Genomic DNA, 14,314 nt, shown 5'->3' with positions numbered 1-14,314 from the left:
AAGTGGTACATCAGCTGCGTTAGCCAGCAGAGCATGGGACATGGCTTATCTTCATGACATAACATGGCCGCAGGAAAAAGAAAAGTTTCCGCTATTAAAAAAGTTATCTTGACCTGTGGTGCGGACTAAATTTTTGTAACAGATGGAACACTGATTGCCAGATGCTTTATTTTCAAGGTGGTTCTCTAAAGAAGATCCCAAACCAAAGATGCTGATATTCCCCACGCTTGCAACAGCAGTGCAGTCCAATAAGCATTATGATTTACATTTTAAGTACTTTTGTACAATGCCAAGTAGGTACTTAAAACAAGCATATAATAACGCATGTGAAATAATATTACAGGGAGAAAAAAGTAAGTGAATGGAATTTCTGCTCACTGCCAAATGCTGGCAGCAAGCTGAAATTCACAGTATGGTTACAGCAAAGGGTTTCAATTGTCAGCATTCCAATTTAAGGAAGTGAATTCTGTGACAAAATGCTTCTTTTTCTTTTTTTTTCCCATTAAGTAAAGGTCCTGGACCTCGAAACCCTAGAAGAAATACTGGCAGGCCTCAGAAGACCCTGAATAACTTAGTATAATTGCTTTTCTATAAACCAGGTTTGGTTTGTTTTGCAGGACCTGTATGTATCATGACATCATGAGAGAGAAGGTGGTTGTGTGGGAGCAGAATATCATGTCGTTTTGGCACTCTCTCCAGCTTGTTTGCGTGTTTGCTATGCTCGTTGGGCCGCGCTACGAGTAGGAGCATAGCAGATGATGCGTACATTAATGTAAGGGCGGGAAAAAAAAGCAGAGAACAGCAGCACTTACGTTCTTATCACATCCTGCTTGATCATTATTCGCAATTCGCTGTCCTCAAAGTATTGGTTCCATGGGCTTTTCTCATCTTGTGATAGGGGATTGTTGTAAGCCAAGTCAAGGTCTTCCAGTTCCATTCTTGGATTATGACATGTCTGGGCAAAATGAAACAAGCCCCCTACTGCTGAGCCACGTTCTAAATGTGCTGATTACCAGACAAGAGCTTTTTCCACTAAATTTAAGCGCTGCTCATCTGCATCATAATGCACAGTGGAACATGCCAACAGTGTGTTGGCTGATTCTTACGGCTGCTTTCTTTGTCTCGGGTACCCTTATCCTAGGAAAAGAGAATCCCACCACATGGCTGCAGGATAACTACAAAATACCGCATTTACTCGCATAATGATCACACTTTGTTGTCAAAAAAACTGATGCGAATTCAGGGGTGCGATCATTCCGCGGGTTAAATTTTCCACAAAAAGAAAAAAAATTTGTTCATTAAGCATTTGCTGCAGGATGACAACAGGTCAACAAACTCAACAAACAGGTGGCTGCCGCTGTAACATTGCGGGACACCAAAACAAAAATGGCGGCTGGCGGAGCAAGCCGAATGAGGCGAATGCAATTTTTCTTCCAGTTTCTTCCATATCAGTAATCAATGATGTCATTAATATCGGCAAGTTTGTGGCAATAACATTGCCATGTCCACTTTGAGGAGACAGAAACGGAGGTGGGCGTGCTTAGCTGCCAGTGACATAGAAATACATGGCGGGCATGCTGCGGAAACTGCAGCATTCATCTTCACTACTACATAATATGGCACGTTTCCGCTAAGGGTGGGCGAATATCTTAGCTGAGTGACACAGCATCGGCGTATGAAAGGGTACACTTCCAACGTATCGGTGTAAACGTGGCTGCTATTGTTACTGCTCGCGATTTGTTGCGCGCCTGCGAGTGCAGACGAAAAGAATCGAAAGGCACCTTTTTTGTTGTTGTTGACCACAGCCATTATAAAGCCTACAAATAATAAAGCCAAGGCGAGTTTGGTTGTAGCTTTTTTTTAGATGAAAGTACAGAAAGTGTTGGAAGGAATGAAATGGGGCATCTGCTTAAGAATGTTGGGTGTGTGCAGATCGCTTGGTATGTCTTGAGTCATTTGCGTAGCATTCGACAGATGCTAAGTGCGATCATTATTAGCTAGACTTGGCTCATGACATATTGCTGCAGCAAGTTCGGGATGCGATCATTACACAGGAAAGCAAACAAATTGAATTTTGACGACAAAATTCAGGAGTGCGATCATTACGCAAGTGTGATCATTATGCAAGTAAATATGGTAACTTGAGTATATATAAAGGTACTACGTGGCTTTGAAGAACAAAAAATTGCAACAAGGATGCTACCATGATAGCACAAGATGTCAGATTCAAGCCCACCAGTACAATAAGTTGCCATACTATTCTCACTCATGGCAGTGCTATTTATCCACAGTAAGTGAACAAGCTATCAAGATCGTAACAAGGCAGCTATAGTAAACTGAAAGTGAACTGTAAGGGGCATAAACAATAAGTCCACTTACCTTAGCCAACAGTGATTCATACTTGTGCCTCATTGCTCTGGTTGCAATGATCCAATCATTTCTGGAGTCTGGCAGGCATTCCAAGAATATCTGAATAGCAAAAGTTTGGAGAGAGGAATATGTGTGTCTTAAGAACATGCAATTAATTTCCCCCCACTGAACAAAATGTGATGATGCTTTAAGGCCTCGAATTATGATGAGCATATCCCCACATGACCTGCATAGCCATCTTGAGTATTTACCCCTTTAGACGCCTAGAGGGAAACGTAAAAATCAGCTTAAGCTGTTGGAACACATTTTCAAAGCTTTACTTGCAGCTACAGTCGACTTCTGTTTGGATTCCTGGCGCTTGCACGCTACTAACATCATCTCAGCTGCTAATAGATCGCTGGGATTTCTTAGACGACATCTGCATCATACCCCACAACAAGTAAAAGCGTTGGCCTATAAATCATTTGTAAGATCGAAACTTGAATATGCATCTCCCATCTGGGATCCGCATCAGATTTATATCATAAATGCACTTGAGGCTGTCCAAAATCGCGCTACTAGGTTCATTCAATCTTCATATTTATACGATATCAGCATTTCATCGATGAAAGCGCAATCTGGCTTGGAAACGCTTTCTTTCCATCGACAGGTTGCCACCCTCTCTCTCTTCCGCTCATTTTTTTTCAGCTCCCTAAATCACCCACCGTACATCACGCCCCCTTCATACATATCTCATCGCACCGGTCATCCGCTTCAAGTTGCACGCGCACGTGCCCGGACCACCACTTTTCAAGCATCATTTTTTATTCGAGCATCAAGGGACTGGAACGGCCTTCCACACGCCATTGCAGCCATTACAAGCCCATCTGCCTTTACTGAAGCTGTTGTCACCCATATCTCAAAATGAACGCCTGTTTCTGATGTTTATTTTATTAACCACCCCTTATGTAATACCCCTCTAATGGGGTTTTTAAGGTAATAAAGTGAAGTGAAGTGAAGTGAAATCTGACAAAACTGATGAAATTGATCAAATTATCTGGTGGGTCAAATTAAACAAGATTTTGCAGTAGTTGCCCGATTCGAACATGCCCATGAATCAAATGTGCATCCATTTCTATGTGTTCAAAGTAGCAAAATATTGTACAGACATCAGTAAAGCTTGTAAACAAAGCAGAAATCTAATCTGCACACAATTTTTTAATATGTGTTGCACAGTCACAGCCAGTTTCCTAAAGTCACGATTCGAGATACGGTTCTTAAAATCAGCTTCTCCGCAATACAGCCATGCTATGCGGCAAAGCATAAAAACACATTTATTCCTTTCTAAAAAAATAAGAAGAAACTTGCACGTTAGGATCAAATAAATACCGTGATCAGACATTGTGAGCTACCACTATTGCTTGAAAAGCTTCCCATTGGAGGCAAAAAATTTGCGTTTTCGACGGAGGATGATGTGTGTTCAACGTATTCGCCGTCTTCTAAGCTTTCCCAAGACAGATGCTGCCACTAAAGGGCTTACTATTGGGGACACCATAGGGGTCAGGCACCAGTGCGCTGACTGGTCATGTTCGAATTATCCAGTCAGAACCAACTTAAGGATCGAAATAACGAAAGCCTGGGCCCATAGAAATGCATAGGTGCCAGCCAGGACCTCCAGTCAAGATCAAGCTAACCGAAACATCTCATTAACGGGAGTTAAATTAACAGAAGTCTACTGTATATTGATTAGCAATGGCAGAGAAAACAAAGGTCCAACTTTCATTCTTGAATTTCGCACCCAAACCATTGTACCTAAGACATTACAAATCACATTTCTATGACATGTGGATCGTCTTTGGTCAGAGAAAGTTGCCAAAACTTATCATGTTTGATCTCTGCTTACTTTCAAACTTCGTGGAGAGTTGACTCGAAGTGCCACTCACAGCAGGACTCTCCTATTTCAAAATGTGCAAGTACTAGACTGTACTAGAATAAAGTGGAGTGGGACGAGCAGCAGGGGCGGCACATCCTTCGTAGTGAGGTGCTCGATGTTGAAAAATACTGTGCCGGTGTTGCGATCGAAGTGGGTTGAGCCAACGTTACTAGACTAGCTTCAGTTGTAAAACTCTCCGCCCGCGCGCTTACAGCCGGTGTCGCCACTTCTGTGACAGCCGCCAGATGGCAGCGCCGTTCCATCGGGCTCCACTGCAGACGCCTCGCCGCAGCCTTCAGCCCGCGCGGACGGGCAGTTTGCGCGTGTTTCACGCTCGCTGGCGTTTTCCCTTGTCCGAATTAATGATACCATGAGAAAGCGGTATCCACCTACAGCAATAAGATTTATCGGGCCAGTTGGATCATACTGTAATAAGGGTAAACTGCACGAAAGAAAGAAACGCATACAGCGAAGCGCGGAAGCTGTGTTTTTTCCTGCCGTCTTAACGTTTCGCGCAGTTTAGGCTCAGAAGCCTGAACATTTGGCCAAAGTGTGTGATTAGGATGATCTTCATCCCCACCGAGGCTTCTCGCCATGCCAAAGAAGCGCAACAAAAAGAAAGTTGAGGTCAGTCTTTGAACACACAAGCCACACACACACAAAAATATCATCTGCTCTTCCACTCCGTGAAGATGGTTAACCAGCGAAGCTGAAACGTGCGGCCCGTGTTTATCACTGGGTTAATCTAGAGGATTCATTAAAGTATTTCTGAATTATGCGGTAACACACACAATCGGCTGCGACGGAGAGAACGACGTCACTGACGATATGCCTGTAGTCCGCCGTTGTCGCTTGCGTTCGATGTCTCGAGTTTGCTCGGAGGCGTGGTTAGCTGCCTTCGCCCGATTTGCGATTATTCGAAATTAAGTTTCTTCAGAAATTAAATCTATCCGTTACGTAAGACAATGAGTGGCTCATACTGCCTTAAGCAATGACCCCTCCCACCGTAAACGCGGCCTCCCCATTACGATGACAGAAGTGAAATTCTACGCTGGAATGATGAACGGCAACGCAGCCAGCTGTGGAAGACGACGATGAACGTAGGAGCAGTGGCACGAGCGCGTGTGCCGGTCGGCACAAGGAATAGCCGAATTCATGGCCGTGGTGCTAGCATTACGCAAATTAGGACCATCAATTACGTCAGCCGTGATAGTTACTGATTCTTTATCATTGTGCTCATCCCTTACTGCTTCTAGTGATTCTCGCGTGATGAGGACATTTCAATCATTGGTACCTGGTTACTTGAGAATCGTGCGTTTGATTTGGGTGCCCGGCCATAAAGGACTAATCATTAATGAAATTGCAGACTCTCTAGCCAAGGCATCGATAAGTGGCCCGATTCTTCCTTGCTGCCCTTTGACTGCTTATGTAACTGCAGCTAGATTTCGCAGGAGTATCATTATACAGTCAGTATCAGGCTCCGAAATTACTAACTCTGTGGAGTACGGACATCTCCTGCACCCTTGGAACAGAGATTTTTGCCGAACACGGAAAATTGAAGTGTCCATCACGAAGCTGCGCTGCCGTATACCTGCATTGAACTTCTACCTCCACCGGTCTGGTCTGGTCCCCTCACCACTATGCTCATTCTGTGGCGAAGCGGAGACAATCGACCATTTCTTGTTGTCTTGCTGACGTTTTTCTATTATAAGAAAACGACTACTCGAAATCCCGCTTCGCTCTATTGGTCTGACTTTATCAGTGCCTGTGATCCTATCTTTTGCAGCCTCCATTGTTGGGTTCAGCAACAGAAATGTTTGCTTGGCGATCCAAAATTACCTCATTGAAACTAATCGATTTCCATGTTAGATTGATTGTTCTCCCTCCCAACCATAGCTTTCTTTTATTTCTTATCTTTTATTAATTATTATTATTATTATTATTGTTATCTTATACCCGGTTTTCATCTGATTATTTCTTTTTTTCTCCAAACACAAAACGTTTACTTTTAAACTCACACGCCCAAATTGTTAACTCCCTAGTTATCATTATTATTTTAGGCACCTAATTAAACCGCCCGATTCTTGGCTAATCCCCCACTGTGGGTATGTGCCACGGCCACTCAGGACAACAACAACAGAATCGCTCTGTTCCACGCCGAGCGAAGCGTCGCATTGCTGGCGGCACAGAAAAAGCAGCGCGCCGAACTGTCGACATCGTTCCGATAGCCGCCTATGCAGCCAGGTGCGCAGCACGTCGGCATCGTCTGCTTTTATTCTCAACAAACTCGGCGAAAGCTACAGTTTCGCGGATTACATGCTTGCTGAAATTCGCCTTCAACAACGAACCACACAATACGCTGCACCGCGCGCTTAGTCCGGCCCGCCCGCGTAGCCGGCTAGTGAGGAAGTGAAGCCGGGCGCGACTGCAGCGCCACGAAGGCGCGGGCGGGTGGCAGTTCCGCGCAACGGCGGCGAGTTTTAAAACTGAAGATAGTCTAGTAACGTTGGGTTGAGCCACGTCAAGGCCACGCCATTGGAAACTGCTGGTGACAATGCACGGCGAGATTATTTGTACTATTTCCTGTGCTGGTATTTGCGAGTGGACCAGTCAAGCGGCTTATTTAATTACATATCTTGTAGTGAGAAATACAGGTGCCAGCAGAAGACGAAGAGGAGGAGGGCAGTTGTTGTTGCTCGCGCTCGCCCCACTTGACCGTTGTCTTGTTCTGTGCATTCACTATAAAACGCCAAGTGCACCTAGCCTTAAACACATACTATCAAACGGTGGTGCGTGCTGGTTCCCTTTTTCAATCTGGAACTCCGTACGTGCACTCTACCCCTCGTCTTGGCCATGCCTGCCGACGTGCCTCAGCTAGGTGCTACCGCATCACCGGTGGTCACCTGCTCCAGAGTACCAAGACAGCGAAACCCTGCCATTTTCAACGACACCGACAAGCACGACGTTGAGGACTGGCTCACTCCATATGAGTGGGTGAGCACCCACAATAAAGCGGATGATGGCAACAAACTTAACAATGTCAACTTTTACCTGGCGGGCTTGGCACAGCTGTGGTTCCACAACCACGAAGCTGATATTGCCAACTAGTTTTCCTTTAAAACGAGCTTTGCGGAAGTCTTCGGCTGACCCGCTGTTCGCAAGCTCCACACAGAAAAGCGCTGACGTGGTGGCGCCCAGCAATCCAGCAAGAACTTTACATCCTACATTTAGGATATTGTTGACCTCTGCTGTCGCATCAGCCCTGCTATGTCTGAACCTGATAAAACACAACACATCAAGAAGGGGATCAAGGACGATGCCTTGCAAATGCTCATTGCCTAAAACCTTCAAAGTGTCAGACATTGTTCAGTACTACCCGAGTTACGACGAGTTGTGGAAACAGCGATCTCTACACGCCTCCCGAGCTCTGACATGGCCAACATGTCAGCATTAACTGTCAGCACTGCTGCTATTGACACCTCAATGTTAATGCAGCAAATTCAGCAATTTGTCCAAGAAGAAGTGGCACGTCAATTGTCCCTTGTTTCCTACGTCCCAGACTCCGCGCAGGAGCTTGGTCCCACGATATGGCAAGCCATAAAGGAGCAAAGTTCTGAGGCACTACCAACTTCCTACCAGCAATTGCCTGTTTCTGCTCCTCTGACCTATGCTGAAGTCGCACGCATGCAGTCACCAGCAATGCTGCTTGGTACGGATCCTGGTCGACCTGCAATCGACTTCTACGCTGCGCGTGTGCCTGTCCCACCTGAACCTGCCACCATTTCGCAATCCCACCCTGCCATCCACTAATCCTTGGCGCACCCCAGACAACAGGACGATTGCTACTTCTGTTGCCTACCTGGCCATGTCGCTCGTTTCTGTTGTCGTCGTGACTTCCGTACTAGTCTGGGTGAAGAACATCAAGGCTACTTACGTCCTGAGCCACCCCACCCGATCTCCTCGCGATGGAAACCTGCTCATTGAATTGACTTAGCTACGGCACACATCGGTCACCCTCTGCACGTCGCCATTCACTGTCCCCTATGCTTCATCGCCTCCCACCCGTTCAAGCGGCAAACCAGCCATCGCAGTTCCGGAGGCAAGAACTGCACTCGCGTCGACAATTTCAAAGCCTCAATTTTTACCTGCGAACGAACCAACCATGATTATCGAAGGTGTTTCCGTGCAAGCACTCATTGATACTAGTGCGGCTGTGTCTGTTCTTAGTGGAGAACTGTGCTGCAAGTTAAAAAAAGATCACAATTCCGCTTTCCCACGTCTCCTGGCGTACCACAACTGCGCACCACATTCAACCTTCAGTTGCATGCACAGCTCGCCTTGTCATTCAACACATATTGTACGTAGTCAAATTGGTCGTTCTTTCCCCATGTTCGCATGATGTTACTTTGGGTTGGGACTTTGTTGCTACTAACCATGTTGTTGTTGACTGTGCGCATGCCAAATTTGAGTTGTCGCCGATGTGTGACGCCTCATCTGACAAGCCATCTTCTAATCGAGTGGTCGTCGCCACGGACACTGACATACCTCCTTTGTCTTTTCTTTTACCACTTTCTTGCAGCTGTGCTCCCTCTTCCACCGCTCTGTTTGCACCCTTCGAAGTCTTCACGTCTCGCAAAAACTTCCTCCTCCCTTTTGCAGTTCTCGCAGTCGAAAACTCTTGCAGTGCCATTTATGTCACGAATCGATTTTCTCCCACAGCCACATTATTCCGTGGCGAATGTATAGGTCGGCTTGACGATATCGATTTCGTCTATTCTACTCAACTGCCTGATGATATTGTAACAGATACGAAATGCACGGACAAGAAGAGAAGAAAGAGAAGACGAAGAGAACGAGGAGTTTGAGAGGCCGGGCTGCGCTGCGACCACGCTACGACCATCGTCCATCTCCTGTAAATAAAACCATACCTTCACAACTCATCGTAACAGTTGTGGTGGAGTTGCTGGGTAATCGACACCCGAAGACGGAGGCTGAATCACAAGTTCTTCGACGGAGCCGTCGCCTTGCTAGACTACCACCGAATCCACCGGAGTTGAATATGTCCCACGACGCAGACGAACAACGGCCCATTCCAACTGCTGCACCGACCAGTTCCATTCTACAACTGAGAGATGCGCGTCCCTTCGCCGGAAGATCGGACGAATACGTCGAGGAATGGCTCATCCATTATAACCGGGCGAGTGCCGCTAACAAGTGGAACAGCGCTGCTCAGCTTTCGAACGTCGTGTTCTATCTAACGGATACTGCGTTGTTGTGGTTCGACAATCACGAGGAAACTTTCACGACATGGGGAAGGTTTGTTTTGGAAATCAAAGAACGATTCGGCGACTCCGCGACGAAAAGGAAAAGGGCAGAACAGACACTACTGCAACATGCGCAAGTGCCAGGCGAAACCTGCACGACCTACATGGAGGCAGTAATAAAACTGTGTAGGATGGTGGACTCTGGAATGTCCGAGGAAGATAAAGTCAGGCACATCCTAAAAGGAATTGCCGAGGATGTTTATAACTTCCTCATCGCAAAAGACAACTTGGCTTCCGTCGCTGACATCATTCGGCACTATCGTACTTTCGACAACTGAAGACGAGGCGCGTCACGCCGAAGTTTGGCAGGCTAGCCAATGTGACGACAGTTGCTAGCGTGGACACCAACCAGCCCCTCGATCTGACATCAACGATCCGACAAATAGTTCGGGAAGAGCTAAGCCTGCACGCGCAAGTGACACATCCAGGAACTCATAGCTGCCGCCTGTCACCAGATTTCGAGCCTAACGTAGCATCCTTCTCCCTGTATCCTGCGGCGAGAGGCACTGAGGATTATGAACTCGCGCCCCGACAGCAGCCACGTCTCTACAACAGAGGCCCTACCTATGACGCTCGGCCACAACGAGAGCAGCCGCATTATCACCCCCGAGGCCCTGTGACTTCTGTCAGGCCGCGACAAGAACAGCACCGACCCTATTACCACGACGCGACTTATGCATGATATAACGGATCTCAGCAAGCAGCAGAGACACGTTATCCACATGACAACGAACTTTCTCGCCGACCGCAGCCGCCTACCATTCGTTTTGAGGAAGACGCTATGAACCGCGACCCTCCCGTGTGCTACAATTGCGGTTCCACAGGCCATATAGCTCGGTATTGTCGCCAAGGCCGTCAACCACGTAGGACACCACCGATGTTCTCGCCACCCAGAACCTGTACTTCATATGACTTGCGGACGACCGATTTGCCCCCAATGGACCACTTCTCACATGAGACCAGGCGCAGCGATTCTCCAGCATCTGAGCGGAGTTTGACGCCACCAAATAACCGTCCCCGTCGCTCTCCGTCCCCTCGGCGCCATTCTTCCTCACCGCCGCCGGGAAACTAGCATCCCCGGCCAGTGGAGGTGTGGTCGCCGGACAGTCTTCGCAAGAAATACCTCTGCCTGTTGTGATGTTCAAAAAAAACAAAGTTTTTGAACATCACAACATCGCGTGGGCTCGGTGGCTGCGCCACGACACTGTCGTCTAACCCACTGGTTTTCGCCATGCAGATGATCGCCGCTGCCCTTTCGCACGTGCTACTGCCCGCACTGGCAGTTGCTTGTTCACGGACCCCCTCGGAGCATGCGCCATTTTGTGACCGGTTTTTGGATCAGCGAGGCGTCGCACATGACTGCGCTTTTCCGGTCACCTACGTACTGCCAGCGCAGCAATGGATGCTCAATTCATCGTGGGTTCCTGCATCGACATCGACGCTCTCCAGCTCGTCCACTATAAAAGACAGCTTACCGCTCCGGCCGCTCTGTGGGCTCGGTGGCTGCGCCACGACACTGTCGTCTAACCCACTGGTTTTCGCCATGCAGGTTGGTACAAGGCACAGCCTTTTTGCTAAGAGGTGTAGCGACTATTGTCTGGTGCAGTTTCCGAGCCCCCATTGCTGCCTTGCTCTTATGGGTGAATGTGTGGAAGTGATTCGCCGCTTACTAATACTCTCTGGCGACGTTGAAACTAACCCGGGACCCGACACGAATGTTGTGTTGAAAGAATTGCAGAAGATTTCAGCCAGTCAGAATACACTAATCAGTGAAGTTCAAGGTTTAAAAAATCAGATTTTAAACACTGATAAGATTCTAATGGACCTTAACAAACGAATGACCGAACTGGAACATCATTACCAGGCCATGATTCCACTTCAAAATGAATTAGAAGCCCTCAAATATGCCGCTGCTCAAACTGCCAGCGTGATATCCGGCCTCGAAAATCGCCTAGACGATGCAGACAACCGGTCCCGAAGGAATAATCTAATTTTCTATGGCCTTCCTGATACTAATCCTAAAGAAACCTTTGCACAATCAGAAAAGTTGATCATTGATGAAATCACGGATATCATGAAGGTAAACCTTGAGTCCAAAGATATTGAACGTGCTCATCGCCTTGGACGCTTTTCACCTAACCGGCACCGTCCCATCATTATCAAATTCGCGTCATATAAAATAAAAGAATCTGTCCTGTCTAACGGCCGCAAGCTGAAAGGCACAAATTATAGCGTGAGCGAAGATTTTTCACCCGCAGTTCGGAACGCCCGAAAACATCTTATCGCCTACGCCAAAAGTCAGTCTATGCCTTTTTCCATGCGTTTCAAAACGCTCGTTATTGGTTCCCAGCGCTATGAATATGACGACTTGACAAAATCAGTTAAAAATATTCAGTAGCAATCACTGCGCAAAAATCATGCACTTAATAACCGCCCTTCCGCCGCTAAGAAAAACCTTTCCTTATCTATCGTTTACACTAATGCCCGCAGTTTCATTCCCAAACGTGACGCAATATCAAATCTCGTGACGTCATCTAACAGCAACTTACTAGTTATAACGGAAACATGGCTCACAAGTGAAATTAGGGACGATGAAGTAGTCCAAGACTTGCCAAACTTCGATGTTTATCGCTGCGACCGTCAAGGGGCACGCGGGGGGGGCGTTCTTATTGCCTGTAGTCGTGAATTATCCTGTACACCAATTATTACTTCCTCGAACTTAGAAATACTATGGCTTCTTATTCGTTCTTCCCCTCGATATGTCCTTCTAGGTGTGTGCTACAGGCCACCTACCAGTAATCCAAACTTCTCATCAGAACTTAACAGTACTTTATGCCAGATTACAGTTAGCCATCCTAACGCTCATATCCTTCTGTTCGGTGATTTCAACTTTCCCATTATTGATTGGAATAACCTAACTTCCTCAATAAATAACACTGAGGCGAAGGATTTCATCGATGTTTGTTTGAATTTTAACTTAACACAGCTTATCTCAGAGCCGACACGTGTAACGCGCGACTGCGCAAACATTTTGGACCTTATACTTACTGACCATCCAGACTTATTATCATCGGTTACCTACCTTCGTCCTATCAGCGACCATAGTGTAATTCATGCCACATTTGACTTTGCCCCAGCACCCCGTGTTTTTTCCAGCAAAACTATCAACCTGTATGAAAAAGCAAATTTTGAAGCCATAAATGAAGAATTATGCACTTTTTTTGCCGTCTTTGAAACCTCATTCAATGAACGATCTGTTCAAGACAACTGGGAACTGTTTAGAAAGAAACTGAATGAACTAGCTAGCAAGTATATTCCGAAACTAACATTCCGCGCGAATCATCAGAATCCCTGGTTCAATAACAATTTAAAAAGGTTGGAAAATAAGAAAAAAAGACTTTTTCGTAGTGCCAAGTTTAAACCAAGCCCAACTTCATGGGATAAATATTACGCCGCTGAGAGTGAATACTTACGTGCTGTCCGCAATGCCAAATGGTCCTTTTTCAATAATGACTTACCTAAAATGTTAACAGACAACCCCAAGAAATTTTGGAGAGTTATTAACCCAAGTAACACACGCACTGTAACTCTTGTTGATGATATGGGTGAAATCGTGCCTGAAACTGAGTGCGCACTTATATTTAACAACGCATTTTCGTCAGTATTTTCTAATGATAATAACGTGCCATTGACTAATGTCCCCTGCAACATAGTTTCTAGCATGCCGAGCGTGGTGTTTTATCCTGATGGTGTTTTGCGCATAATTGAAAACCTTAAACTTTCATCCTCAGCAGGTATAGATGGTATAAACTCTAAACTACTAAAAAATACAAAATATATTTCTTCATCATTTTTGTGTCTTATATTCTCGCAGTCACTTTCTACAGGTTCCATGCCTCATGACTGGAAGGTGGGGAAGGTCATTCCCATCTACAAGTCTGGTAATAAGAACACACCGCTAAATTATCGACCCATCTCTCTAACTAGTCTCCCTTGCAAAATCATGGAACACGTCATCTACTCCCTGATCATAAATCATTTGGACGCGAATCAATTTTTTCATTCTGCACAGCATGGGTTCCGCAAGGGTTTTTCTACCGAAACGCAACTAGCTCTATTTCTACACGACTTACATGTAAACCTTGACTCTAACCAACAAACTGACACTATTTTCCTGGACTATGAAAAGGCCTTTGACAAAGTTTCTCACCGCCACTTACTACTAAAGCTTTCTTCTTTGAACTTACACAGTGACGTACTCAAATGGCTCGAAGCATTCCTAACTGATCGCTACCAATTCGTTTCTGTAAATAACAAATCATCCACTCTTCTCCCTGTAACTTCTGGAGTCCCTCAGGGATCAGTTCTCGGTCCTCTTCTTTTTTTAATTTATATTAACGATTTACCCCAACACGTGTCTTGTAAGATACGAATTTTCGCCGATGACTGCGCGATTTACCATCCAGTTTCTAATGCTACTGACGAAAACACCTTACAACAAAGTCTTAACAACGTGCAGTCTTGGAGTGAAAATTGGCTGATGACTCTTAATCCCAACAAATGTAAACATATGTCTTTTACCCGTCGCCGTAACCCTTTCCTGTCCTCTTATACTATAGTAAACGTTCCCTTAGAATCAGTAGAATCATTTAAGTACTTGGGCGTCACACTTTCTCGTGATCTCAGTTGGGGTACGCATATTTCCAAC

At 46.0% G+C, this 14,314-nt stretch overlaps 1 protein-coding gene across 2 annotated transcripts in view; it reads right to left on the bottom strand.

Annotated features, from left to right (window-relative positions):
* The window catches only part of LOC135896254 (TBC1 domain family member 5-like), a 144,988-nt gene that overhangs the window by 104,636 nt on the left and 26,038 nt on the right, over positions 1–14,314 (bottom strand). For both annotated transcript variants that reach the window (XM_065424612.2, XM_065424611.2), the window contains exons 4-5: positions 2,380–2,469; positions 813–955 (exon numbers count right to left, since the gene is read on the bottom strand). In XM_065424612.2, the coding sequence (XP_065280684.2) occupies positions 813–955; positions 2,380–2,469 (233 nt within the window). The remainder of the gene's footprint in view (positions 1–812; positions 956–2,379; positions 2,470–14,314) is intronic.

This window comes from Dermacentor albipictus, chromosome 4, assembly GCF_038994185.2.
Source record: "Dermacentor albipictus isolate Rhodes 1998 colony chromosome 4, USDA_Dalb.pri_finalv2, whole genome shotgun sequence".
Taxonomy (NCBI): domain Eukaryota; kingdom Metazoa; phylum Arthropoda; class Arachnida; order Ixodida; family Ixodidae; genus Dermacentor; species Dermacentor albipictus.
The sequence above is the reverse complement of the archived record's forward strand: the minus strand, read 5'-3'. Positions and strand labels throughout refer to the sequence as shown.